The 26,857-nt window shown below is 35.9% G+C and overlaps 1 protein-coding gene across 7 annotated transcripts in view; it reads left to right on the forward strand.

Annotated features, from left to right (window-relative positions):
- The first annotated feature begins 819 nt into the window (after positions 1–819).
- Positions 820–26,857, forward strand: part of abcb11a (ATP binding cassette subfamily B member 11a) — a 67,370-nt gene continuing 41,332 nt past the window's right edge. For 4 of the 7 annotated variants that reach the window (XR_015499914.1, XR_015499916.1, XM_087268452.1 and 1 more), the window contains exons 1-9: positions 820–862; positions 4,312–4,392; positions 4,519–4,531; positions 7,650–7,704; positions 8,459–8,700; positions 10,650–10,734; positions 12,106–12,239; positions 18,074–18,245; positions 19,872–19,996. Coding sequence is in view for 4 of the 7 variants with exons in the window: in XM_087268452.1 (XP_087124578.1) it covers positions 4,332–4,392; positions 4,519–4,531; positions 7,650–7,704; positions 8,459–8,700; positions 10,650–10,734; positions 12,106–12,239; positions 18,074–18,245; positions 19,872–19,996 (887 nt within the window). In the remaining 3 variants the exon portion in view is untranslated. Of the gene's footprint in view, positions 863–3,802; positions 3,887–4,311; positions 4,393–4,518; positions 4,532–7,649; positions 7,705–8,458; positions 8,701–10,649; positions 10,735–12,105; positions 12,240–18,073; positions 18,246–19,871; positions 19,997–26,857 lie in introns of all 7 variants that reach the window. The other 3 variants (XR_015499915.1, XM_087268455.1, XM_087268453.1) reach the window with 2 other exon arrangements.

Raw genomic sequence — 26,857 nt, forward strand, 5'->3', positions numbered from 1 at the left:
CCGCTGTGGCGACCCCAGATTAATTAAGGGACTAGGCCGAAAAGAAAATAAATTAATGAATAACATTACATTTTTGTTATTCTTTTGATGTCTCCTCTTTATTAAAAATATTTTCTCCTAGCATATTTATTAAAATGCTTTACCATTTTGGGCTATGAACTTTTATTTATTATATATTATATTTTTACATTATATTCTATACTTATATTTTTGTTAGAATGTTTTCAGTTTGACTTTGATACACATATATATTATTGAACACATAGTGTTATAGTGTATATAAATATGTCCCCCTTTAAAAAAGATAAACACCGTTGAACCTGATTTGATTCAGTGCTGGAACGTTAAATGCAAATTAGCTCATATTTATTTAAATACTCCCTCATTTACTTATTAAAAAATATGTTTCCAAAGCTTACAATACAAAAAAAATGGCTTGCAATTCTTAACATAATCAGTCAAATCAAATCACTTTTATTGTCACATCATCAGCAGCACGTGTGCTATAAAATACAGACAGTGCAAAAACAACATACTGACAGTGCAAAATATAACAACATACAACTACATACTGCCCAAAAAACAGGACAATGTAAAATTGAAAACAATGTCCACTGGATAAATATGATGATTAACTATCGTTGTTATATATTTCTTTCCCCCTGTTCACCTACAGTGTCCTCAGACTCCTCTGAATGCTGTGTTTATTGTGAAGGACAGCCTGAGCACACCTTGACCTGTCAGGCTGAAATCAGGTAAAGTGTTATCAGTCTAATAAAGGGGAAGATATATAATGCTGGAGTTGCGGAAGAACTGACTGATACCGGAGACCCACGCCAGCCAGAGCAGATCATCTCCACAGGTATCTACTTTCCTTGACTGAAATATATTCTTAGTGTTTCTTTTATGTCATGTAGATTTATAGATTATAAAAGTGGTTACATTTAAATGGTGTGATTGTAAATTGGGATCATGAGCAGTGTTTTATAAAGCTTTTATTTTTAAAACATGAAGTCTGGATTTTTTTTTGCGTACAGTTCACATATAAATGTGAACAATTTCTGAAAAAAGTAATAGAGTTAGATACAAAAAAAAAAGCTCTAGGGTAGAGATTAAGTTTTGAGTAGCTCCAAAACAAATCTCTTTCTTCATAATTATTATCACCATTTTATTAGTTTGTTTGTTTTTCTTTTCAAATGAAAACATGTAAATACAGCGGTGTTTTATTACGTTGTGATATTTTTGTTACATTTCAATGAAAAGATTATAAAAAGGATGAATTAATGACAAATAACAATGAATTAATTGAGATTTTTTTTCAATATTAAAAATAAGCTTTTTAACTAGCTGTTATTGAAATATTTCTGACTATCATTTCGTTTTAACGTCAATAAAATTAATTAAACATATAAAGTATATCCAGATACATTTAAAAACAGTTATTGAAAGTAAACTTTACATAGACAATTTTAATGTAACCATTTATCTACTTCAAAGTTGCATGTAAAGTTTACAGTCATTTACAACAAAACAGCAAGTAACAGAGGATCCACATTAAATTTGTAAATTAGAATTTCAGACATTTACCAAGAAATATTTCTAATTATCATTTAGTTTAAATGGCAAAAGTGAAAAAAAAAAAAAAAAACTTGAGATTTATACTAAACCATGTATACACACAACAGGTCAAAGGTTTGGGGTCAGACGGATTTTAAAATAAGCTTCTCCTGCTTAACAAGGCTGCATTTATTTAATCAAAAATACACTACACATTGTGAAATGTTTTTGCACTATAAGATAACTGTTCAATAGTAGTTAATAACCATTAATAATAATAATAATAATAATAAATATTAGAGTGATTTTTGAAGGATCATGTGACTCTGAAGACTGGAGTAATGAAGCTGAAAATTCATCATTAAAATCACTGGAATGAATGATTAAATTAAATCATTAACTGGTAACACTTTACAATAAGGTTCATTAGTTAATGCATTTACTAACATGAACTAATCATGAACAACACATGTACAGCATTTATTAATCATAATTGAACATTTACTAATGCATTATTACCATCTAAAATCATGCTTGTTAACATTAGTTAATGCACCGTGAGTTAACATGAACTCACAATGTACTACTGTATTTTCATTAACTAACGTTAACTAACATAAACAAATACAGTAGTAAATGTATTGTTCATTGTTTGTTCATGTTAGTAAATGCATTATTTAACATTAACTAATGAACCGTATTGTAAAGTGTGACCAGTTAATGATTTAATTTAATCATTCATTCCAGTGATTTTAATGATGAATTTTCAGCTTCATTACTCCAGTCTTCAGAGTCACATGATCCTTCAAAAATCACTCTAATATTTATTATTATTATTATTATTATTATTATTATTATTATTATTATTATTATTATTATTAATGGTAAAAGTAATAATGTCTGGAGTAATAATTTTATTTAAAATCTACATAAAAATAGAAAGCAGTTATTAAAAAGGTTAATAAATATTATTTAAAAAAAGGTTAATAAATATAAAACAATGTTCAATAATAAACAGTTTAACATTGTTTTTACATTTAATAAATGCCGCTCTGATGAACAGAAAAATTTTCTTTAAAAACATGCAAAAATATAGAAAAAACTGACCCTAAACGTTTCTATTTCTAATTGAAATCTATTTATTCTTTTTAATATCACAAATTTTTCTTGTTTGTTTGTTTTTCTTTTTAAATTAAAACATGTAAATACAGTTGTGTTGTATTATGTTGTTGCATTTTTGTTACAGTTCAATGAAAAGATTATAAAAAGGACAATGAATTAATAACAAATAACAATGAATTAAATGTGATGAATTTGATGAATCACATATGAAAATGAGCTGTTACTGAAATATTTTTGATTATTATTCTGTTTTAACCTTAATAAATTAAACATATTAAATATATCCAAATACATTTAAAAAACAGTTGTTAAAAGTAAACTTTACATAGACAATGTTAATGTAACCATTTATCTTTAAAGTTGCATGTAAAGTTTACAGTCCTTTACAACGAAACAGCAAGTAACAAAGGATCTCAATTCAATTTGGCAATTTGAATTCCAGACATTTTCCAAGGAAATATTTCTCATTATCATTTTTAAACATTTGACAAATGCTGTTTAACAGAGCAAGGACATTTTCACAGTGTGTCTGATGCTATTTTTTTCTGAAGAAAGTCTTGTTTTATTTTGGCTAGAATAAATGCAGTTTTTAATTTAAACACCATTTTAAGGACAGTATTGTTAGCCACTTTAAGCTATATTTTTTTCGATAGTCCACAGAACAAACATTGTTATACAATAACTTGCCTAATTACCCTAACCTGCCTAGTTAACCTAATTAGCCTAGTTAAGCCTTTAAATGTCACTTCAAGCTGTATAGAAGTGTCTTAAAAAATATCTAGTCAAATATTATTTACTGTCATCATGGTAAAGATAAAATAAATCAGTTATTAGACATGAGTTATTAAAATAATTATAATTAGAAATGTGTTGATAAAATCTGCTCTCCGTTAAACAGAAATTGGGGAAAAATAAATAGGGGGGGCGAATAATTCTGACTTCAACTGTAAATTGCAGATGAAAGATGACTTATTGAAGTGTGATGAACTACTGTATGTAAATATGTAATTTGCCACACTTGCAAAGTTCTGGAAATGTTTAAACATGTACCTGGAAAAGGCTTAAAGTAACTTCGAAAAAGGGAGAACCCTGTAATTATTTAAAAATGTTTTTGAATATTCAGTAAACAGAATAAGGCAGCACGGTGGCTCAGCGGTTGGCACTGTCTCCTCACAGCAAGAACGTGTCTGGTTCGAGTCTTGGCTGGGTCAGTTGGCATTTCTGTGTGTTTGCATGTTCTCCCCATGTTGGCTCCTCCACTGTCCAAAGACATGCACTTTAGGTGAATTGGCTTCAGTGTATGTGTGTGAATGAGAGAGTGTATAAGTGTTTCCCAGTACTGAGTTGCAGCTGGAAAGGCATCAACAGCATAAAATACATATGCCCGATTAGTTAATGGTTCATTCCGCTGTGGTTACCGCTGATAAATAAGGGACTAAGCCGAAGGAATATGAATGAAGTGGCAGAATAATAAAGCAGGGGAAAGGTTGCTTCAACACACAGATGGAGTGAATAAGTAAAATAATAAAAAAAAACATTTCAGAATTGCTTACTTGTGTATAATGTATTACAGATCAGATTAAAGTTTTTCACTAAAAGGGCAATCATTTCTTGCCGAAAATCACATTTCAGATGCAAACTAACAGAGAAGAATGATGAAGAATAAAAGTGGAAACTCTCCAGAGGACAGCGAAGTCATATACAACGCTGAAGGTATTAATATTATACATTTTGATTGCACTAAAGATGCTTTATAAATGCTCACAATTGAGGTATGTAATTAAAAACTAAGTGAACTGAGTGAAATTAATATTCTGTCACACCTTTTTCACATTTCAGATGCTGACCTAAAGTAAGTACTTTTGTTTACTGATTTTGTTATTATTAATCTTTATTATATATATGCATATTATGACAAATAAACTACTAAAAGAGCTTTCAAAAAGAGCATTATATATATATTTTTATTATTTGTGCAGATATTAAATGTTTGATTTACTGGAAGAAAGTTATTGTTCAGATTCAGAATGCATTTCAGTGATTCATTGAAATATTTGTCATAAATTAATTCATGCTATTAATAATTGTTTATATAATTTAGTGCTGTCAAATGATTAGAGGATCATGTCAAATGATCATTAGCTACGTTTCACAAGTCATTTAATAAATAAAGAAAAGATTGACGCAGCATCTCCTACCGCTGCAAATTCAGTTTTTACGGTTGATATTTGGCACCAGTTAATGAGGAAGTGACGATTTTTGTTCTCTTTGGCTCGTTGGATGGAAACACTGCTGTATTCGCACGTCTTTTATGCGACAATCCAGTTTGCGCATAAAGTTCATTTGCGTTTTTGGATGGAAACCAAGCTATTGTCAGATGATTGCAATTAATAGCATCCAAAATGAAGGTTTGTATTTACATAATGGGTGTAATCACTGTGTGTAAATATTTATTGTTTTATTATTAAATAAAATTAATATAAAATACAAAAAAGTAGAAAATACAAAAACAAAATATTTACATCTATAGTTGTAAATTATTTGAATTTGACATAAATATTTAATTTATAATATTATCTCTATATATGAGCAATATCACATGAGTAGCGCTGCAAAATGGCTGTATATTGGCACTGGTGGGAGGTGTGCATTTTCTCGATGGCATAGGTCGAGTGCCTTATCGTACGTTCACACCAAAAACGGCGAAAGCGTCAAAGTAGCCGGAAGTCATTTACTTTCAATAGGAGTCGGCGGCGAGGAGCAGCATGGCGCGTCTTCGCCGGTGTGGGCGTCGAGGTGAGTTGAAATCAAGTCAACTTTATGGTAATGAGCTTTGACGCGGTGCGGCAGCACAATCAGAATGAAGAAGCCCACCGCTTGAGAGGAGTAAAGAGATCACAGACCTGTGAACTTTGGTTCTGACCACAGTTGTTTCCAAGGGTTTGATGATTGCGGTCGCTGGATTTCCAATTATTTCCAATGTTTTATTACAGGAACATGCATTAAATAAGTTTCTGGTGCGTTACTGATGTGCATTAATGTTATATATATTTATCTAAGCGGAAATCTCATGCAACAGAACAAAACAGTATTGCTGCTTTAGGATATTTCAGACTTAAGGACACATTGGATAATTTAGTGGAGCAAAGCCACACTACACGCAACTTGATCTTCCATTGTTAAATGAATTTGATAAGAAATGCGCAACATCTTCACGATAGAAAACATGTTTTATGCGGGAATGTAACTGATATGATATGCTGCAACGGCTCCTTCAAATACGAGATCAATGTAGCGAATTCTGACACTCTCGCCGCCGGAGCTGAAGGCAGACAGCGTTGTCGCCAGGGCGGCCAGAGCGACCTTGGACGTTTTCATCGCTTTCAGTGTGAACGCACAGTTAGTGTCCCACCAGTGCTGATATACAGCCATATTGCACTGCTACTCATGTGATATTGCGTTTATACAACAGTTTGACGACATAATCGTGTGTATAAAAAAGAAAATCAAACACTGAGAGTCTCAAAAATCCTTTTGTATTAGGGACTACTTTCTTTCGCCATTCACTTTGAATGATTCGTATTTGAATGCTGCTCTAGTGTAATGTCTTAAGTCATGCCAAAACAGGTGATTTCACATTTTAAGATTATAAGGCTGAACAGCATGAAATGCCAACAGTCTACAGAGATTTCCCTGTATTTCTCTGTTGTAATCAGGAGATCACAATTATTAACCTAAAAAAAAACAAAGCAAAGCAAACACTACCAGATTTCTATAGTATAAATACAGCACTACAACATACAAAATAGAGAGATCGACTGAGAATATCACTTACCTAGTTAGTTAGTTAGTTAGTTAGTTAGTTAGTTAGTTAGTTAGTTAGTTAGTTAGTTAGTTAGTTAGTTAGTTTATTTATTTATAAAGCGCAATAAAACAACAGTTGTTGGCCATGGTGCTGTACAAACCTAAAAGCAAATGATCAAAAATAGACAGCAACAGATAAAACAACATAGAACACATCCAACATAACACACAGCATCAACAATAAATAACAAGACACCAGATAGGTACAATAAGATTAATTTTCTCCAAATGTAAAAGCTTTTTTCTAGAAGGTGTAATTTAAGTTTTCCTCTGAACAAAGATTCATTGAAAATTGTTCTAATGGACATAGGTAGGCCAATCCATGTTTTAGGACCTACAACAGAGAAAGCTTGATCTCCTTTTTTATACCTGTTATATATTGTACAGGTTTTTGATACCTGTTTTATAATGATTTAATCAGCTGTAGTTTGAAATACAATAAGAAAATGTTCATTTTTCTCCCCCAAGGACTTATTATGTAGTCTCTGTTGCCATCTTGTGGCGGTCAACCATCAATTTCTTTGCTCTGCTCAATGACAGGCTGATGGCCGCCGATGCACTGTCTCTTGGAAATTATAAATATTTAAAAATATCACTATCCTCATAAATAAACTGCATAGTTTTAATCTAAACAACTACAGTCTCGACTAAAAAAGCCTCAAAAGTACATTATGTTGTCCAACAGCTGCAATATTTGTCAAACTGTAGTAAGTATATTGATCTGCTGCCACTTTCTGTGGGTGGAGTGAAACAAAAGGGTGAAGAGGATGTATGAGTGCTGTTATTGCAGAATATATCTCGGCTATCAACCAATCAGATTCAAAAACCAGACAGAACTGTGTGTGTGTGTGTGTGTATATATATATATATATATATATATATATATATATATATATATATATATATATATATATATATATATATATATATATATATAGTAAATACAAGCTTTAAATTTGAATTTGATTAATTGTGATTAATCATTTGACAGCACTAATATAACAGTAAATTTGTAAAAATCTATTTTAGCTTGACCAAAATATCAATAATAATCTGATTTAGGTTTCACTACAGCTACAGTTTCTAAAATATTTCTGTGTTTGAAGGAATGGTGAAGTCAAAAAAAAAGAAAAAGCACCGACTGTCGGATTCTTTCAGCTGGTAAGCATCTCAGTAGTACTCTACAACGTTTTTTCATTACCTGGATCAAAATATTAGATTAATAAGTGGATGTTTTCAACAACTGAAGTTGGGCAGCAAGAAGGTCACTGGTTCGAGTCCTGGCTAGGCCTGTTGGCGTTTCTGAGTGGAGTTTGCATGTTCTCCCTGTGTTGGTGTGGGTTTCTCCGGATGCTCCGGTTTCCCTCACAGTCCATAGACATGCAGTATAGTTGAATTGGATAAACTAAATTGGCCGTAGTGTATGTATGTGAATGCAAGACTGTATGGGTGTTTCCCAGTGATGGGTATCCACTCGTAAGACATATGCTTTATTGCCAGGTATGTTCATACATTCGAGGAATTTGTTTTGGTGACAGAGCTTCTACAGTGCAACATAATGACAAAGACAGGATATAAAACAGATAATAAATATATTTAATAAAAATAGAAGTAAGAAGTGAATGCCAAGGCTGGAGTGGGACTCCTTTTCAGCCCTGGAGGTTAAGCCTTACACCGGCCCACCTCAGACTGACTATATTAAAATAAGGTCATTTCCAATTCAGGTTCTAATGACACTATCACGCCTTTTTCAAGAAAACAGCTGCTTTAGAACTTCCAATGTTCAACAACCCTAACAGTTTTAATGTTTAAAAAATATATATATATAAATCAGAACTAAGCCGAAGGAAAAAATAGTGAACGAAAGAGCGAAAAAAATAAAATCTAATACTTTTTTTTCCCCTGTAATGTCCAGTTCCGCTTCTCCACATGGAGGGAAGTCTTGATGATGGTTGTGGGCAGCTTTTGCTCTCTGGTTCACGGTGCTGCAACCCCTCTCATGTTGCTGGTGTACGGCATGATGACCAACACATTCGTGGAGTATGAGGTGGAAATTCTGGAGCTCACAGACCCCAACAAAACCTGCATCAACAACACCATCAGCTGGATGAACGGTTCTGCAGTCCAACGGCCTGACAACACCACCATATACTGTGGGTGAGTAAAGAACTACAAACCCGTCTACAAAAGTGTCCACCCCAATCTATAGGTTATTTAAATGTATTGATATTTTCAGATATTTCATTAGATTTATTTTACATTTTAAATATACACTCAATGGCCACTTTATTAGGTACACCTTACTAGTACCGGGTTGGACCCCTTTTTGGCTTCACAACTGCCTCAATCCTTCGTTGCATAGATTCAACAAGGTACTGGAAACATTCCTCCATATTGGTCCATATTGACATGACAGCATCATACAGTTGCTGCTGATCTGTCAGCTGCACATCCATGATGCAAATCTCCCGTTCCACCACATCCCAAAGGTGCTCTATTGGATTAAGTCTGGCGACTGTGGAGGCCATTTGAGTACTGTGAACGCATTGTCATGTTCAAGACACCGGTCTGAAATCATTTGCGCTTTATGACATGGTGTGTTATCCTGCTGGAAGTAGCCATCAGAAGATGGTTACACTGTGGTCATAAAGGGATGGACATGGTCAGCAGCAATACTCAGGTAGGCCGTGACATTGACACGATGCTCAATTGGTACTAAGAAGCCCAAGAAAAAAATCCCTCACACCATTACACTGCCATCAGCAGCCTGAACTGTTAATACAAGGCAGGATGGATCCATGCTTTCATGTTGTTGACGCCAAATTCTAACCCTACCTTAAGAATGTCACAGCAGAAATCGAGACTTAACATACAAGGCAACGATTCCCTATCTTCGATTGTCCAATTTTGGTGAGGCTGTGTGAATTGTAGCCTCAGTTTCCTGTTCTTAGTTAACAGGAGTGGCACCCGGTGTGGTCTTCTGCTGCTGTAGCCCATCTGCCTCAAGGTTGGACATGTTGTGTGTTCAGAGATGCTCTTTTGCATATCACGGTTGTAACAAGTGGTTATTTGAGTTACTGTTTTATTTCTATCAGCTGGAACCAGTCTGGCCATTTTCCTGTGACCTCCGGCATCAACAAGGCATTTGCGTCCACAGAACTGCCGCTCACTGAATATATATATTTTTTTCGGGCCATTTTCTGTAAACCCTAGAGATGGTTGCGCATGAAAATCTCAGTAAATCAGCAGTTTCTGAAATACGCAGACCAGCCCGTCAGGCACCAACAACCATGCCAATTTTAAAAAGTCCCATAAATTACCTTTCTTCCCCATTCTGTTGCTCTGTTTGAACTGCAGCAGATCGTCTTGATCATGTCAACATGCCTAAATGAGCTCAGTTGCTGCCATGTGATTGGCTGATTAGTAATTTGCGTTAATGAGCAGTTGGACAGGTGTACCTAATAAATGTATATGTGTATTTTATTTATATGTATTATTATATTTTGAGATTCATAGTAATTTTCCTAAAGGAATTTTTTATAAATGTAATATTTTTATGTTCAGTATTCATATATAGTATGTCTATTTATTTTATTTATGTTTATTTCGCATTAAATTATATTTAATAATTATATTTGATAATTATATAAATTCTATATATATTATAGAAATATTAATACACACACATATGTGTTTGTGTATTAATATTTATATAATATAAATAGTATTTATATAATTATCAAATATAATTTATAAATATAAGCATGTATGGATGTTTCCCAGTGATGGGTTGCAACTGAAAGGGCATCCACTGCGTAAAACGTGCTGGATAAGTTGGCGGTCCATTCTGCTGTGGCGACCCCAGATTAATAAATTATTAATTAATTAATTTATTAATTTATTTATTTATTTGTTTGTTTGTTTGTTTGTTTGTTTGTTTGTTTGATTTAAATTGTTTCCAGAAGTTACTGAATGGGTTTTAGAAAAGAGCAGAAGGATGTATTAAAACATTGAATATATACTTATTTCAATTTTTGCAAATGTTTCCTCTAAATATGACACATAAAGTCACTATGTCTGTACATATTTCTGCTCTGTCTCCACAGTGTAGATATCGAGGCTGAAATGACCAATTTTGCACTTTACTACATTGGAATTGGAGTTGGAGTTTTAATCTTGAGTTTCTTTCAGGTAAGAAAAGTTCTTGTTTTGTTTGAGGCTTTATTGCACGTGATAATTCAAAGGACAGACCGGTCTGATAATAATGACCAATGTTGGGGAAAGTTACTTTAGAACAGGGGTCACCAATCTCAATCCTGGAGGGCCGGTTTTCCTGCAGGGTTTAGCTCCAACTTGCCTTAACACACCTGCCTGGGTGTTTCAAGTATACCTAGTAAGACCTTGATTAGCTCATTCAGGTGTGTTTGATTAGGGTTGGAGCTGAAATCCGCAGGACACCGGCCCTCCAGGAACAAGTTTGGTGATCCCTGCTTTAGAAAGTAATGCATTACAATATTGAGTCACTCCTCAAAAAGTACTAGTTGTATTACTTGGTTATTTTTATGGTAAGTATTGCTCTGGCCTGCCATCTTGGCTTCTGTCTGTTTCCGTGAAGATCACATTCTCTCATTGACTTAACTCGTTACTTAAAAAAAGTAATGTTATTACGTGATTCACGTTACTTGTAATGCATTACCCCCAACACTGTTAATGTCTGTCTATGATCACAGATGCAATTTTATTGTGCATCTGCTTTATTCATGGGTTCAAGTCAGAGATGCCCAAACTCAAGCTGCGTCCCAAATGGCACACTATACACTATGCACTCATGCACTATGTACTTATGCACTTACACACTCAACAGTATAGTACATGTATGTAGTGTCGTCCTAAATGGCACACTCATGTTTTTTTACTAAGCGGAAACTCAAGCCGTTTTCCTAATGACGTTTGACGGTCGCGAAATCAGTGAAATAAACGACTGAATTATCAAATAATACCTGCCGTTAGTATTGCCGCATTCACCATCGGGAGGCGCTATAATCACTCTTGTAGGAGAATTTTGCTTTCATCATCCAAAATAAATAAAGATGTGCGCCCGATAGCTCCGCCCCTTCCGCTACGTAAGCAAACCTGCGGTCGTTGAGTGCGTGAAGTGTCCATCATTACACACTTCATTTTAGCAGCTGAATGAGTGCATCATCCGGGTAATTAAAGTGCACTTATTATTTTTAGAGTTCTTGCACTATTTATACTACAAAATGGCGTAGAATAGTGCATAAGTATGCGATTTGGGACGCAGCTTCAGTCCTGGAGAGCCAGTGTCGGAATTTAACGCCAACCCCAATCAGACACACCTGGACTAGCTAATCAAGCTCTTACTAGGCTTTCTAGAAACATCTGTGCAGGTGTGTTGAGGCAAGTTGGAGCTAAAATCTGCAGGACACCGGCCCTCCAGGACCATGTTTAAGCACCCCTGATTTAAGTAGTGCATATTTATAATAGCAAAACCTCATCTGGTTTGCAGATTGTCAGTCTAAATGAGCTTTTCTGTGGTTTCAGATCACGTTTTGGGTTTCTGCAGCTGCCAGGCAGATCCAGCGCATCCGAAAAACCTACTTCAGAAAGATCATGCGCATGGAGATCGGCTGGTTTGACTGCAACTCTGTGGGGGAGCTGAACACGAGGATGTCTGAGTAATGTCCAAGTCTATCTGCGTTATCTTAAACCATTGTTAGCTTTGCTCACGAGCCTGTGATTAGTGGTGTTAAATATTAAACTCAGGTACTAAAACCAGGTGTCTTCAATAGTTATCAGATCTGTTTTGGTGGAGGATAGGAATAAAAGTTTCTTATTGTGGAGTTAGACTATTAGTGAGTTTCATATAGTTTAGTTTTATTTCTAAAGATTTGGGCCTGGTTGTGCCCCAAAAAAGCTTAAGCTTGTGAAAGCTTAAGCTTACAAATCCCTTTTTTATAAAGTTCCTCACAGCAGGAAAGTTGCTGGTTCGAGTCCCAGCTGGGTCAGTTTGCATCTCTGTGTGGAGTTTGCATGTTCTCCTCGTCTTGGCGTGGGTTTCCTCCTGGTTGCTCCAGTTTGCCCCACAGTCCAAAGACATGTGCTAGGTGAATTGAATAAGCTAAATAGTCTGTAGTGTATGTATGTGAATGAGTGTGTATGGATGTTTCCCAGTACTGGGTTGCAGTTGAAAGGGCATCCATTGTGTAAAACATATGCTCGATAAGTTGGCAGTTCATTCCGCAATGGTGACCAATGATGAATAAAGGGACTAAGCTAAAGGAAAGTGACGAATGCATGAATGTTGAGTTTGATATGTCCTGGTTTTAGTTGGTTTATGACTGGTATAGATAAATGAATGTGGCACTAAACCTGTCAGTAGGTGGCAACAAGTCTTTTTGAGTGAATCTATTATTCAAACGATTTGCTCAAAATGGCTGATTCATTCAGAATTTTGCTTTTATATGAATGGATCATTGATTCATTGGCTTGCTCTATTTGTTCAGTGTTGCTCTGAGATTCACACATGTCTGCTTTAACCCTTGTGTAATGTTCATGTTTATTACCCTTTCGTATTGACTTCCATTATGATGACATTTTTTTGTTTGCAAAGCTATGACACCATATAATCATGCATTCTTGATTGTTGGTGGATTTCCCTGTTAGGAGGCGGTAAAATGTGTCATTTTAACTGTTGATTTTCAGTTGGCAGCATTAACCCTTTGGATAGGGTTGTGCAAAAACGTTTCTGGCTTTTTATGGAGTTTTATGGAGTAAAACAGCAGATTATAGTGTGTGTGTGCATAAATACACTTACTATGGCCCAAACCCAATTCTATTTTTGTACCCCTTCTCTTTCCCTTTGGCCCTTAAAACTGAGTGTGAAGGGGAAGGGCTTCAAAATGTATCCCTAAGAAATGGGACAGCTCTACAGCACCTGCACACATCATCCTGTGTCATCACAATCTCATGCTTCATATGAGATCAGATGATGGCGACTGCTTTAGTTATTCCATTTTTTTTGTATTTATCTTCAGAAAATCACTGAAGGCATAAATTATGTTATCATAGCGATATAATGTGGCAATAAGATTGTAACTATACTGTGCATTCACACAGTGGCCATATTCATCTATCTTACAGTTTTTCTCAGTCGCTTTGGTGCATTTCTCACTACACTATTTACATTTGCACAACAGGTAATGCATTTCTCAAAACAATTAGTCATTTGTGCACAACCTAGTAGCAGTTTCTCATTCTTTTCAACAAATTGCGAATGCTTTTGGACATGCATCAATTGCTTTCATACAACTCTCTGCTGTTTATAACATTATCATTAGCTTCTGTTATGCCAGTCAAAATTAACTAAACTTGTAAATGCTGAATAGTCATTCCATATAAAACTAATAGTCCTCATTTCATTACTTGAGTCATTACATTAAAAAAAGTTGAACTAGTTGTCAAAATCTGTCAAGCTAATTTTTTAAAACAAATTTAAATCTTAATTTCCCTGAAAATGTCTTTAAAATTGAACAATTTGATGAATGATTTACAGACCTGTGTATGTTGTAGGCTCAGTTCCAATATGTACTGCAATATTGTGTAGAGTTGTGCACAGCTCTACCTAAAGGGAGTTTATGTTTGTTGTAAATAAGAGTGTATTTATTCTTTTGCACAATGCTGTGAATAAATTAGGATTGCAAAGAGCAAATGCAGAGTAAAAATACATACATATTCAGTGTCTTGTACTCAGATACCTCACTAAATGCAGTGATGTCTAACTTTACTGTAGTTTTCAAATGGCTGTGCAAATAGTATACAGTGCATTTTAAGGAAGTGTCACCAAAATCTGACTTTTTTGCATTGAAAAAATGTAAAAGAGTAAACGTCATAATGAAAACATGACTAAGCCATTTGACTATCTTGTTCATAAACAATGGTGGCAGGACTTTTCATCTTGATGACACTGACACTTTGATTGACATGAATACTTGCTTTTGAGGAATGAACTATCCATTATGAGCAAGTGACACGCATTTGCAGGTTATCAGCTAGGTTTTGCAGTTTGCACTAATTGTTTTGAGAAAAACTGTGACACACGAGAACAAAATTAACATTATAGCAGACACTATAAAAAGCCCATTCCCAGCCATTAACTCTTCTGACAGGGTATTCGAGTGTCACCGAGTGTCAGAATGTTATAGAACTGCTGTACAGGAGTTATTATTATGGATTATAGATAGCCTAATTTAGTAGTTTTTATTTTATAATTTTTTTTAAAAAGCATGACGATAAAACACCAACATAGTTATGAATATACCAAATCATGTGCTTGTTTATTGTAAAGTCGTAATAATGATAAAAAATATGAATTTGTGGATCTCCTGACTTCCGGGTACAGCCATGCTGTTATTGTAGATTGTGTATTCTGGGAAGTTTTCATACCCCTTGGTTTCGAGTGTGGTCCTGAAAAATCTTTGTTCGAAGGGCTTTCCACCCCTTCCCCTTGGCCCTACTCCTTCAAGAGAATTGCGACACCTCTTCACGTGAATGCACAAAACGAGGGGTAGGGGTAAGGGAAAGAGGGTTTGGGCCTTAGTTTACTATGTTTTGAGAGCTGAGCTGCTTATTTAGATTATCTCAAGCAAATCAAGATAAGTGAGCAAAGGTTTCTCTTACACTCTTACATACACACACACACACTCACTATACTCTATATAACTTAATATTAAATGGCACATAGGTTACCCCTTTTTTCATATTTATTATAAGTCTTTTGTGTCCCCAGAATGTGTCTGTAAAGTTTCAGCTCAAAACATCCATCAGAGTATTTATTATAGCTGTTTGAAATGTTTGTATTATAGCTGGGAAAAGGTTGTTGCTGTTTTTTTGCACTGGGCCTTTAAGGCGAGTCATCCCCGCCCACCGTTCCCACGTACCTGTCAGCAACATGCCTCAACATGCCCTCGGCTGCCTCAGGAAGTAGATCTCACATAACGTTTGTGAGAAATACTACAGTAAGAACTTTACCAATCAGAATTTGATGCAGTTTTTGTGAAGTTGCAACAATGAGTTCACGTACATACAGTGCAGACACGCAGACACACACACACACACACACACACACACACACACACACATAACACAGGCACGTAGCGCAGACACACATGCACATACATAGCGTAGACACCCAGACACACGCACAGACACGTAGCGCAGGTACACAAGCACATACATAGCGTAGACACGCAGACACACATACACACACGCGCTTAGCACAGACACTTAGCGCAGACACACACATGCACATACATAGCGTAGACACCCAGACACACGCACAGACACATAGCGCAGGTACACAAGCACATACATAGCGTAGACACGCAGACACACATACACACACACGCGCTTAGCACAGACACGTAGCGCAGACACACACGCACATACATAGCGTAGACACGCAGACACACATACACACACACACACACTTTGCACAGACATGTAGCGCAGACACACACGCACATACATAGCGTAGACACGCAGACACACATACACACACACACACACTTAGCACAGTCATGTAGCGCAGACACACATGCACATACATAGCGTAGACACACAGACACACATACACACACACACACTTAGCGCAGACACACACGCACATACATAGCGTAGACACGCAGACACACATACACACACACACACTTAGCACAGACATGTAGCGTAGACACACACGCACATACATAGCGTAGACACGCAGACACAAATACACACATACATAGCACAGACACGTAGCGCAGACTAATACGCACATACAAAGTGTAGACATGCAGACACACACACACTTAGCACAGACACGTAGCGCAGACACACAGGCACATACATAGCGTAGACAGTCAGACACACAGACACACACATACATAGCGCGCACACACACACACACATAGACAGTGAGAGAGACACGCGGCTGTACTGATGAAGTAAATTTGAAGTGAATGGCTGTGCTTCATTACACACGTGCACACGTTTTAAAACATGTTAAACTTGTAAAACTCACTCTTGATCACGTCTGATGATGATTGATGATCCTAGCGAACTGAACAGACCTATTATTCCCGGTTGCTTTGCGCTCGTCCTGTCTTGTCGATATGAGTATATGCATTACTACGGAGACATGTTAATGCGCGCAGCTGTCAATCAATATTGGTGGGCGGGGGGACCGCACTCCTACGTAAAGTTGCGGTCGATCTGAAAACCGCTCCAATTGGTCCACCGTTTTTATGTTGTTAAATTAAAAAAAAAAGGACTGGGTGTGTTTATTTCACCCCAATATGACAGTATATACACTACACTTACACACATGTATGTCCAAACAGCTTGAAAAGTAGATTTTTCACCATAGGTGCCCTTTAAAGCCAGAAACTAAGCTTTTTTGCACTGTAACTGATGATCAACAGTAAAAATGACACTATTACGCCCCAAGTCTAGGGGAAACAAAAAGGGCATAATAAACGAAGAACAAACAAATGTGTTAGGGTGGTGGATTTCCCAAAACTAAACAAAACTTAAAGCAAAAGATTCCCTTCAGTCGACAACCAAACTCACACACTCAATTGAGAGTATATATGAAGATATTTATTATAGAAAAATAGGGTTTATCTAAATGAGCATTTCGTCAGGGTGACCACAGGCCAAAATAACAAACAAAAGAATCTATAAAATAAATCCACTAAATTACCTATTACTATTTAAATAAAAATACAAGAATCTTACCTTACTCCCTAACATAAAGTCAAAAGTAATCAAATAAATAGGCAGGTCACCCCTACACGCTCAAACTCTCAAAAAATATTCAATCATAGGATGGTCATCAATACAAAGTTGATTATTGTTGGTCGTCGGTCGAAGGGGTGAGGGAAACCCAGGAGCTCCACTCCAAACACCAAACGCAGCAGAAATGAGCTCTCCGATTCCTGCCGGAAGCTCCCTTTTGTACAGGCCTCGTAGACCAGCAGCCAATCAGAGCAGGGAATCACACCGGCGTGGGAGCCTATAAGACAACAGAAGAACAGCAAGGAGGCGGGACAAACAAACAAAAAAATTTCATTTTAATGGAAGTCAATGGGGCAAAAACAGACACCAACATAACGAAAGGATAGTAAATTTGCCCAGAGTGTATTGTTGTTTTTTTTATAAATTTTTTTTTTTATTAAGATTTTAGAGCATTTTCTTAAAATGTGTGTCAAAATAAAATTTGTCACCAAAAATTACCCTATTTGCTGAAACAGATATTTGTGGCCAAATTAAGACTCAAAATTCCCTCAGAGTGGATGAAAACATCCCCAAGAGCACACGAGGGTTAACTTTGCTGGAGCTGTAGAACAAAACAGACAATGTTGTGCATGAAATGAAAAATTAATCTCACAGTGAATGCATCTTTGAGTATTTCTGTTCATTTCATCTTGCATAGATACTAGTTTAATTTAGCATGTTTGTTACTTTTTTGCAGTGACATCAACAAAATCAACAACGCTATAGCGGACCAGGTGTCCATCTTCATTGAGAGGATCTCCACGTTTATATTCGGCTTCATGGTGGGCTTCATCGGCGGCTGGAAGCTGACACTGGTGGTCATCGCAGTCAGTCCTCTATTAGGCCTCGCCGCAGGACTCATGGCTATGGTCAGTTTCACCACAGACAAATCAATATGAAGGAGACTGGAGTCAGGGATTGTGTGGCGTTTACAAACACTTAATTCATCATATTACAAATAAAGGCCTTAAAGGGAGAGTTCACCCCAAAATGAACATTTACTCACTATTTATTCACCCTCTTTTTTTCTTCTTCTGTTGAACACAAAAGAAGATAGAGTATTTTGGAGAAAGCTGAAAACATGTAACCATTCACTTCCATAGTAGGAAAAACAAATACTATGGATGTCAATGGTTACAGGTTTACTGCTTTCTTCGAAATATCTTCTTATGTCTTCAACAAAAGAAAGAAACTCTTTTGAAACAGAGAGAAGGTGAGTAAATGATGACATAATTAAAAAATAAATTGAATTATGGGTAATTTTTTAAAGAGATTTTGGGTATCTGTGCCTTTAAGTTCTTTTTCGATTATTCTTCATTTTGATCAGAATGTTTTAAATGTATTAAATTATGGCATTAAATGTTGCGTGCTCTGCAGAAAAAATGAAAGGCCTATTTTAATGTTTAGAAGACAAAAGGATAAAAAAGATGCTAAATGAATTTGGTGTGTTGTTGTTTTAGAAGTTTTGTTAAAAATGAATTTTATTAAAAATGAAAACAACTTTTTCTCTTTTTTTATTAAAAATGAAAAGTTGTTTTCATTTTTAATAATGAACCCAAATTAAATTATTGTTATTACAGTTTTTCCAGTCAGAAATTCTTTGAAATTAAAGTTTCAGACGGGCTACATAAAAAAAAAAAACAATACAAATATATTTAAATAAAATAAATACATACATGCATGTGCGCAAACACACACACACACGCACACACACATATATATATTTATCACCTTAGATTTACAAGGTTCTATCTGACATTTTTGTCAAAATTGAGTTATTGACATTCTTATTAAATGACAACTTATTAACATTATGGGGATGTTTTTTTTACATATAAGTTGTTTACATTTTAAGACTTTGTTGAAAAAGCAAATGTTATACACATGCTGTTCTCTGTATGGAATGCAAAAACTTTGAAGCTCAATATGTCAAAATCATTCAGAACGCAAATAGAACCTTATAATTCCAAGATGACGATATATATATATATATATATATATATATATATATATATATATATATATATATATGTGTGTGTGTGTGTGTGTGTGTTTGTGTGTGTATGTATGTGTGTGTGTGTGTGTATATATATATATATATATATATATATATATATATATATGTGTGTGTGTGTGTGTGTGTGTGTATATATATGTGTGTATGTATATATATATATATATCGGCATCTTGGAATTATATATATACATGGTTCTTCAATATGATTGTGTGTTAGCCGTGCAATATTCTGCCAGTAACATTACTCGTCCAACCTCTTCACCCTTTACCCTTGTGTATTACTCCGCCCACATACAGGAACAAGCTGAGGACACTCTACAGTTTGACAAATATTGCTGCTGTTGGACAAAATAATAAACTTTTGAGGATTTTTTAGTTGAGAATGTAGTCTTTGGGGCTAAGCCCCTTATCTCTTTCGACCCTAGCAACGCCCCTGATATAGATGTATAATAAATAAAGGTTTTGTATTGTCCTGAAGGCAGTGGCGAGGCTGACGGGTCGTGAGCTGAAGGCTTATGCTAAAGCCGGAGCGGTGGCTGATGAAGTGCTGTCCTCCATCAGAACAGTGGCCGCTTTCGGAGGAGAACACAAAGAGGCAGAGAGGTACTTCATCAAGTGCAAAAACTTGTTTACTTCTGCTTTTGAGTGAGAGAACCACAACATTGAACTTTCTTTCATCTGTAATTATTTATTTAGATAGTGAAAAGTGATGAGAAAAAGAGAGGTTAATTTAAATCTTATTAATATGATTAGTTATTTTCCAAAAAATAGGAAGGATAGTTGTTTTCAATGCATATTAATGAAATATTTTTAAAAGGTAGTATTTTGCACGGTAAGATCATAATTGATAAGACATTTGCTGCTCAAATTTGCTGATCACTGCTCAAGTTAATGGTAGTTTAATACTGGCTGTAGAATGCTTGATTCTGATTGGCTAATAAACGTTTTAAGGTGTGCAGTTATTTTCAGATAAACACACAGCTGTAGTAGTTCTAGGCAGGTTTTAAATCCGTTGCGAAACTCGAGAGCTTGCAAATGTAAATGTGAGCACTTGTGATAATAATATTTGTATGTGTAGGTTGAAATGTACACTTACAGCTCTGATGTGAACAGCTGAAATCCTCGATTTGCACACACACACAACAACCCACGCACTTGTGTTTTAAATTGGAAGTTGCAGATTAATAGTTGTGTATTTGTAAAATGTCATTCACAAATACAAAGTGACAGACACACGTGTGCAAGGCAAATTTGATTGCATCTCCATTCTACAACCACAGGTCGGCACTCACAACCTCTCAGATTTGTCAGTACAACTACAAATCTCCCGCGCTCTGACTTTTGCTACACATCTCCCGCGATCTCTGTAGCAGAACTCATCTGTGCACTCGCAGATGCAGAGGCGTGAGCAGCGCTGGGCGGGGGAGGGGCGGGGCAGGTGTAAAGCTGTTTGATTGGCTGAAGCCTGACCAATGAACAATGCCAGCAGCCAACAGGACTGAGGTGCAAAATAATAATTTCCCACGATTATTTCATTAGTTAGGGTTTATTTCAACTCTTTTCTGAAGAGATTCTTGTTAAAAATCAAAAATTCTACTGTAATGTACATACCAGTAAAAGAGCAGCAAAGCCAGTTTATTGGCTACAGCCAGCCAATGAGATGGGGCGTTTCTGTTTGTCAGCACACAGGGCAGCTCACGTTGTTGGAGGCCTCGAGCAATCAGAGGGTAAGTTATGATTTTTTAATAATTATCTATATGTTCAATACTGTTAGCTAAGCTAAGGACTGTGCTGGGTGCTTCTCTTGTTTGTTTCTTATATAAGAAAACAGTTATGAGTTATCTAGGAGCTGCTTTCTATCATGTTATATGGTTCTAAAGATACGATTCAACCCACATGAAATAAGAAGTTGTAATAGCATTTATAGTAAACAATATTACGTTTTTGAACCATACTAACTATAATAAACTGTATTATACTGTATATTTTGCAGTATCTACAACTTTGTTAATGAATGCAACAGCACACTGTAGTATTAACTAGCATGAACTTTAATGAATTGAAGTATACTTTATATGTAAAACCTAATACATTTTAAAGCAGTTTCATTTCTTTCTAATTTATACATCTACATGCATTACATCAGATTTAGGTCCACAACTTGCATCCTTCAACATGATATGTGTGCTCAAAGGAAGAGCAACTAGGTGAGGGAGACAGTGTCCATCGCTCGGCAGAGGGTCCACTTTGAGCATCTCATCTGCAGGGTTAAGCAACATAAGCTGAACAGTCATCATCTCTCTCTATTACAGCGAGCATCAACCAGCTTTACACAATGGCTTGCTTTCTAACCATTAGTAAAGGCTTGAGCAAAGGATTAAAGAGGAGATAACATTTGATGGGTAATGATGAAGTTGGATTTACCACCTCCATCTCAATATGAACAAGGAAAAACCCTGAAATATTTCAATACAAGTAACTAGACATTTGCGCTACACTTATTTGGACTGTAAATTTTATTTGACAAATTACATTCCCTTACAGAACAGGTGTCAAACTCAGTTCCTGGAGGGCTGCAGCTTTGCAAAGTTTAATTTTAACCCTAATTAAACACACCTGATCAAACTAATTGAGTCCTTCAGGTTGTTTGAAACTTTCACTTAAGTGTTTTGAAGCAGGGTTGCAACTAAAAACGTGCAGGGTTACGGCCCTTCAGGAACTGAGTTTGACACCCCTGCCTTACAGTAAAGTGTAAAAATACTACATTAAACAATTATCAAAATAAAAGTTGTGTGTGGGTGAGTGTGTGTTTTGTTCAAATCTGTAGTCATCTTGGCAGGTAAAAAGAGAAAATAAAGTCGGCTTCCTCTTGAATGATCTGAATCATTTTGAAGTGTTTGTAGATGAGCTGGATCATCATGTCATCTTTAGCATAAATAACATCCTTTTCAAGCTATGCAGCTTCTCTGAGTTCCTCATCGACTTGAAACATCCTGATCTCTCCTGTCACTCCATCCTTACAGGAAACTGAGAAATAAAGGTAGTAACTTTCATAATTAAAAAAGTGATATAAAGGACACACTGTACACAAACATGTAAACAGATAGATGGATAGATAGATATGATGCAGGTTATAATAACAAAAACCGGTATGATCTGTAAGAAACTGAAACGCCTAGTGTTATTTTTAATTGCTATTAATGTGTGCGTGTGTGTAAATATACTTCAATTCATTAAAGTTCATGCTAGTTAATACTACAGTGTGCTGTTGCATTCATTAACAAAGTTGTAGATACTGCAAAATATACAGTATAATACAGTTTATTATAGTTAGTATGGTTCAAAAATGTAATATTGTTTACTATAAATGCTATTACAACTTCTTATTTCATGTGGGTTGAATCGTATCTTTAGAACCATATAACATGATAGAAAGCAGCTCCTAGATAACTCATAACTGTTTTCTTATATAAGAAACAAACAAGAGAAGCACCCAGCACAGTCCTTAGCTTAGCTAACAGTATTGAACATATAGATAATTATTAAAAAATCATAACTTACCCTCTGATTGCTGGAGGCCTCCAACAACGTGAGCTGCCCTGTGTGCTGACAAACAGAAACGCCCCATCTCATTGGCTGGCTGTAGCCAATAAACTGGCTTTGCTGCTCTTTTACTGGTATGTACATTACAGTAGAATTTTTGATTTTTAACAAGAATCTCTTCAGAAAAGAGTTTAAATAAACCCTAACTAATGAAATAATCGTGGGAAATTATTATTTTGCACCTCAGTCCTGTTGGCTGCTGGCATTGTTCATTGGTCAGGCTTCAGCCAATCAAACAGCTTTACACCTGCCCCGCCCCTCCCCCGCCCCGCGCTGCTCACGCCTCTGCATCTGCGAGTGCACAGATGAGTTCTGCTACAGAGATCGCGGGAGATGTGTAGCAAAAGTCAGAGCGCGGGAGATTTGTAGTTGTACTGACGAATCTGAGAGGTTGTGAGTGCCGACCTGTGGTTGTAGAGCAAAGATGCAATCAAATTTGCCTTGCACACGTGTGTCTGTCACTTTGTATTTGTGAATGACATTTTACAAATACACAACTATTAATCTGCAACTTCCAATTTAAAACACAAGTGCGTGGGTTGTTGTGTGTGTGTGCAAATCGAGGATTTCAGCTGTTCACATCAGAGCTGTAAGTGTACATTTCAACCTACACATACAAATATTATTATCACAAGTGCTCACATTTACATTTGCAAGCTCTCGAGTTTCGCAACGGATTTACCTTCATAGGTTTTAACTGCATTAAAGTTCCACATGATTTCTGTGTGGAGTTTGTTGGCGTGGGTTTCCTCCGGGTGCTGCAGTTTTTCCCACTGTCCAAAGGCATGCACTGTAGGTGAATTGGATTAACTAAATTGGGCGTAGTGTGTGTGTGTGTGTGTGTGTGTGTGTGTGTGTGTGTGTGTGTGTGTGTGTGTGTGTGTGTGTGTGTGTGTGTGTGTGTGTTATTTACACACACCTAAAGAGTGAAGGGACCAAAATCTCAATATTAATATCAGTATGCTCATTTCAATACTCAAATCAAAGCAAAGAAATGATCACAACATTATTTGGTGCTCTAGGAGAGGCTGAAATATCAATATTAATATCAATACCAAAATATTGATGTTAATTCAATGACATGATTTTTTATGAGACACAGAAGCTTTTTATTTTGTTCAAAACGAGATAAAATAAATACTGTACTGTCACCTAGTGGAATAAAACAACACATTCAGAAAGAGACCAAACAGATCGAAGATCACACAAAGGAAACATTAAAATGCAATGAACTGAAATGTGCAAAATCCAACATATCAGGGCTAGGCGTTTTTTCCGATTAATTCAAATTAACATTTAAAGACTAATTTGTTTTGTATCAAATCGGGGTATCGCGATTTCTTATTTTAATACCATTAGATACATTATAATTGCACCACTGCGCTTTGGTTTACTCTCTGTATTAGGCTATACCTGACTGCCTGTCAGGGTTTCAATCATGGTAGTGAGGGACTGAACACAGATTGGACAGCCTAATTTAACCCAATGCATGAAGTTGTGGGAATGCATTGCAGAGCTGCATGGTGCAATTACAACAAATACAAGCATTTATCTTAAGTTGTGTATTTTTGTCTTTTTAATACCGTTGGATCAAACGCGCTTTGATCCACTTCGCTATTCCAGCACTGCCTGACGAGGGGATTTACATTCAGACTTGCAACAAGTAAAATCCTACATGAATTCACGCTTTATTAAGTCACGTCTGTGTGGATTGTCAAGACAAATTCCCTTATCATGTCGATAAACTCGATCTCTCTACACGTATGAAGGACGGAAAAATCTGCCATGTTAAACAACCGCGCCGATCTTATAGTTTGAACCGCGCTGATCGGCTGCTCAGGCTGGCTTCTGTAAAGATCAGCCTATACAGATCACACAATCTCAATAAACACCATGTAAACATATAAATATTTCGATAAATATTGTTAACGGAATATTTATAACGACATGATCTTGCTTTTGGTTATATGCCGGCTATGAGCTCTTTACGCGCGCTCTCTCTCTCACAAACCGGGAGTTGAGATGCGCTGCAAAAGAGCGCTACACACTCGCCGCACACACTGGCAAGAGAACAGATGCTAAAGTCCACGGAATCAGTTTTTATTTGTTACTTGTTCTTATTTTAAAATGCCTTTTATTCCTAAAACTGGGTAACATATTCTCCCTCGGAGGTATTGGAGTTTAATACCGTGGTGCGCTTTAACCAACACCGCCCTGGAAGTTTACACACTGCTTACAGGCCTACAGCTAGTGTGTTATGAATTGCATGTTTTAAATGATAGGGAGACATGCTACGTTTAATTTTTATTGAAAAATATAAACAACAACCTTGTACACAGTGAAATAATAATTTTTAAAATGGCTTGTCTGTTGTCGGCGTAGCTATATAAATGGAGTAAGCATATTTTTTTATTAATATTAAAACACATTAATACAAACTAAGCCATCCTTTGTTTTTTTTGTTTTTTTTGTTTTTGTTTTTTTGTTCCTGTATATTTTCTATCAAACGAAAAATGCAATGATTTTTTTTTTTCATTTTATTAGAATGATTATAGCTAATTATTAGGCGGTACATTTTCTCCATATTGGCTCTGATTGCGTTTACAGATATTTACAAATAGACTTTTGGCTCAAAAACATTAATGCCTTTTAATTTTAGCGCTGTATTTTGACAGATTTCGGCTTCAGCTATTCTACCTTTCAGGTATATCAGCCTTAGTTTTGCGACTTGACTTGTGTGGCGTCTGTCTGCGGGTGACAGCGAGAGATCAGGCCTCAGATTCGATGTGTGGCCGCACGTCACAGTTACTTCACAGCATTTTTTAAATATTGGCTCAACTAAATTAACGTTTCATTCGATTAAAAGCCGAAATATTGCCACACAGACAAAGCAACTTCGTTTTTTGAAGAGAGCGGCTTCAGTGATAAAAGACGCACACACACACACACACACACACACACACACACACACACACACACACACACACACACACACACACACACACACACACACACACACACACAATGAGTATGCCTTACGTATTTATGGCTATAGGCTCTTGATAGGCTAGGAACAGCCTATCATTCTGCTATTATTCATATATTCTGTTCAAAGATTTTTGTGTTCATCCTTGCTACAAGCAAAAAAAAAAAAAGAAATAAAAGAAATAAACCTAATTGAAGCAATTTATATATGGCATGGCCATTAAAATACAATGGTCCTTAACCAGATCGTTTTTCAATTTACTTATAATGATAATGTTACTTCAGTCAATTTGGAAAAAAAATCGAAATCTTGAATCGGTCAAACTTTATAAAAAAAATCTAGATTTTTATTTGCCAAATCGCCCAGCCATATGACATATGCCTCTTAAAATTGGGAGGGTTTTCTGTAAAAGAAGACCATATTCATCAATCTACTCCGATGTATGTGACCGGGGCACTCTCCTGAGTTCAACGAGGCAAAATTATGTTAGAACAACAACAGCAACAAGGAGCAAAACATGCAGCAGTGCTGAAGTGGTTTAAAGGAAAGCTCTTAAATTTGTTTATATAATTAATAGAATTTTTATAATATTAAGGTTTGTTATCGTTATTGTGAAAGTGTTTTTTTCCCGGTTCTTTCAATGTGCATTAGTGTCGCACGCATGCATGTCATTTGAGTTTTTGGAATGAAAAGATTTGTATTAAAATTATTTGTGTATAATATTCCTTATTTAAAATGTGCATTACATGCTGGATTTTCGATAGAATGAATTTTGTCATCATTGTCATTAAACGTGTCATATTTGAGGGGAAAATGAAAAATAATTCGTGGCCCCTCAGTTTTCATAAGGGATTAGTTGAGTCAAAAGTGAAAAT

Source organism: Danio rerio, chromosome 9, assembly GCF_052040795.2.
Source record: "Danio rerio strain M-AB ecotype USA chromosome 9, GRCz13ab, whole genome shotgun sequence".
Classification (NCBI taxonomy): Eukaryota; Metazoa; Chordata; class Actinopteri; order Cypriniformes; family Danionidae; genus Danio; species Danio rerio.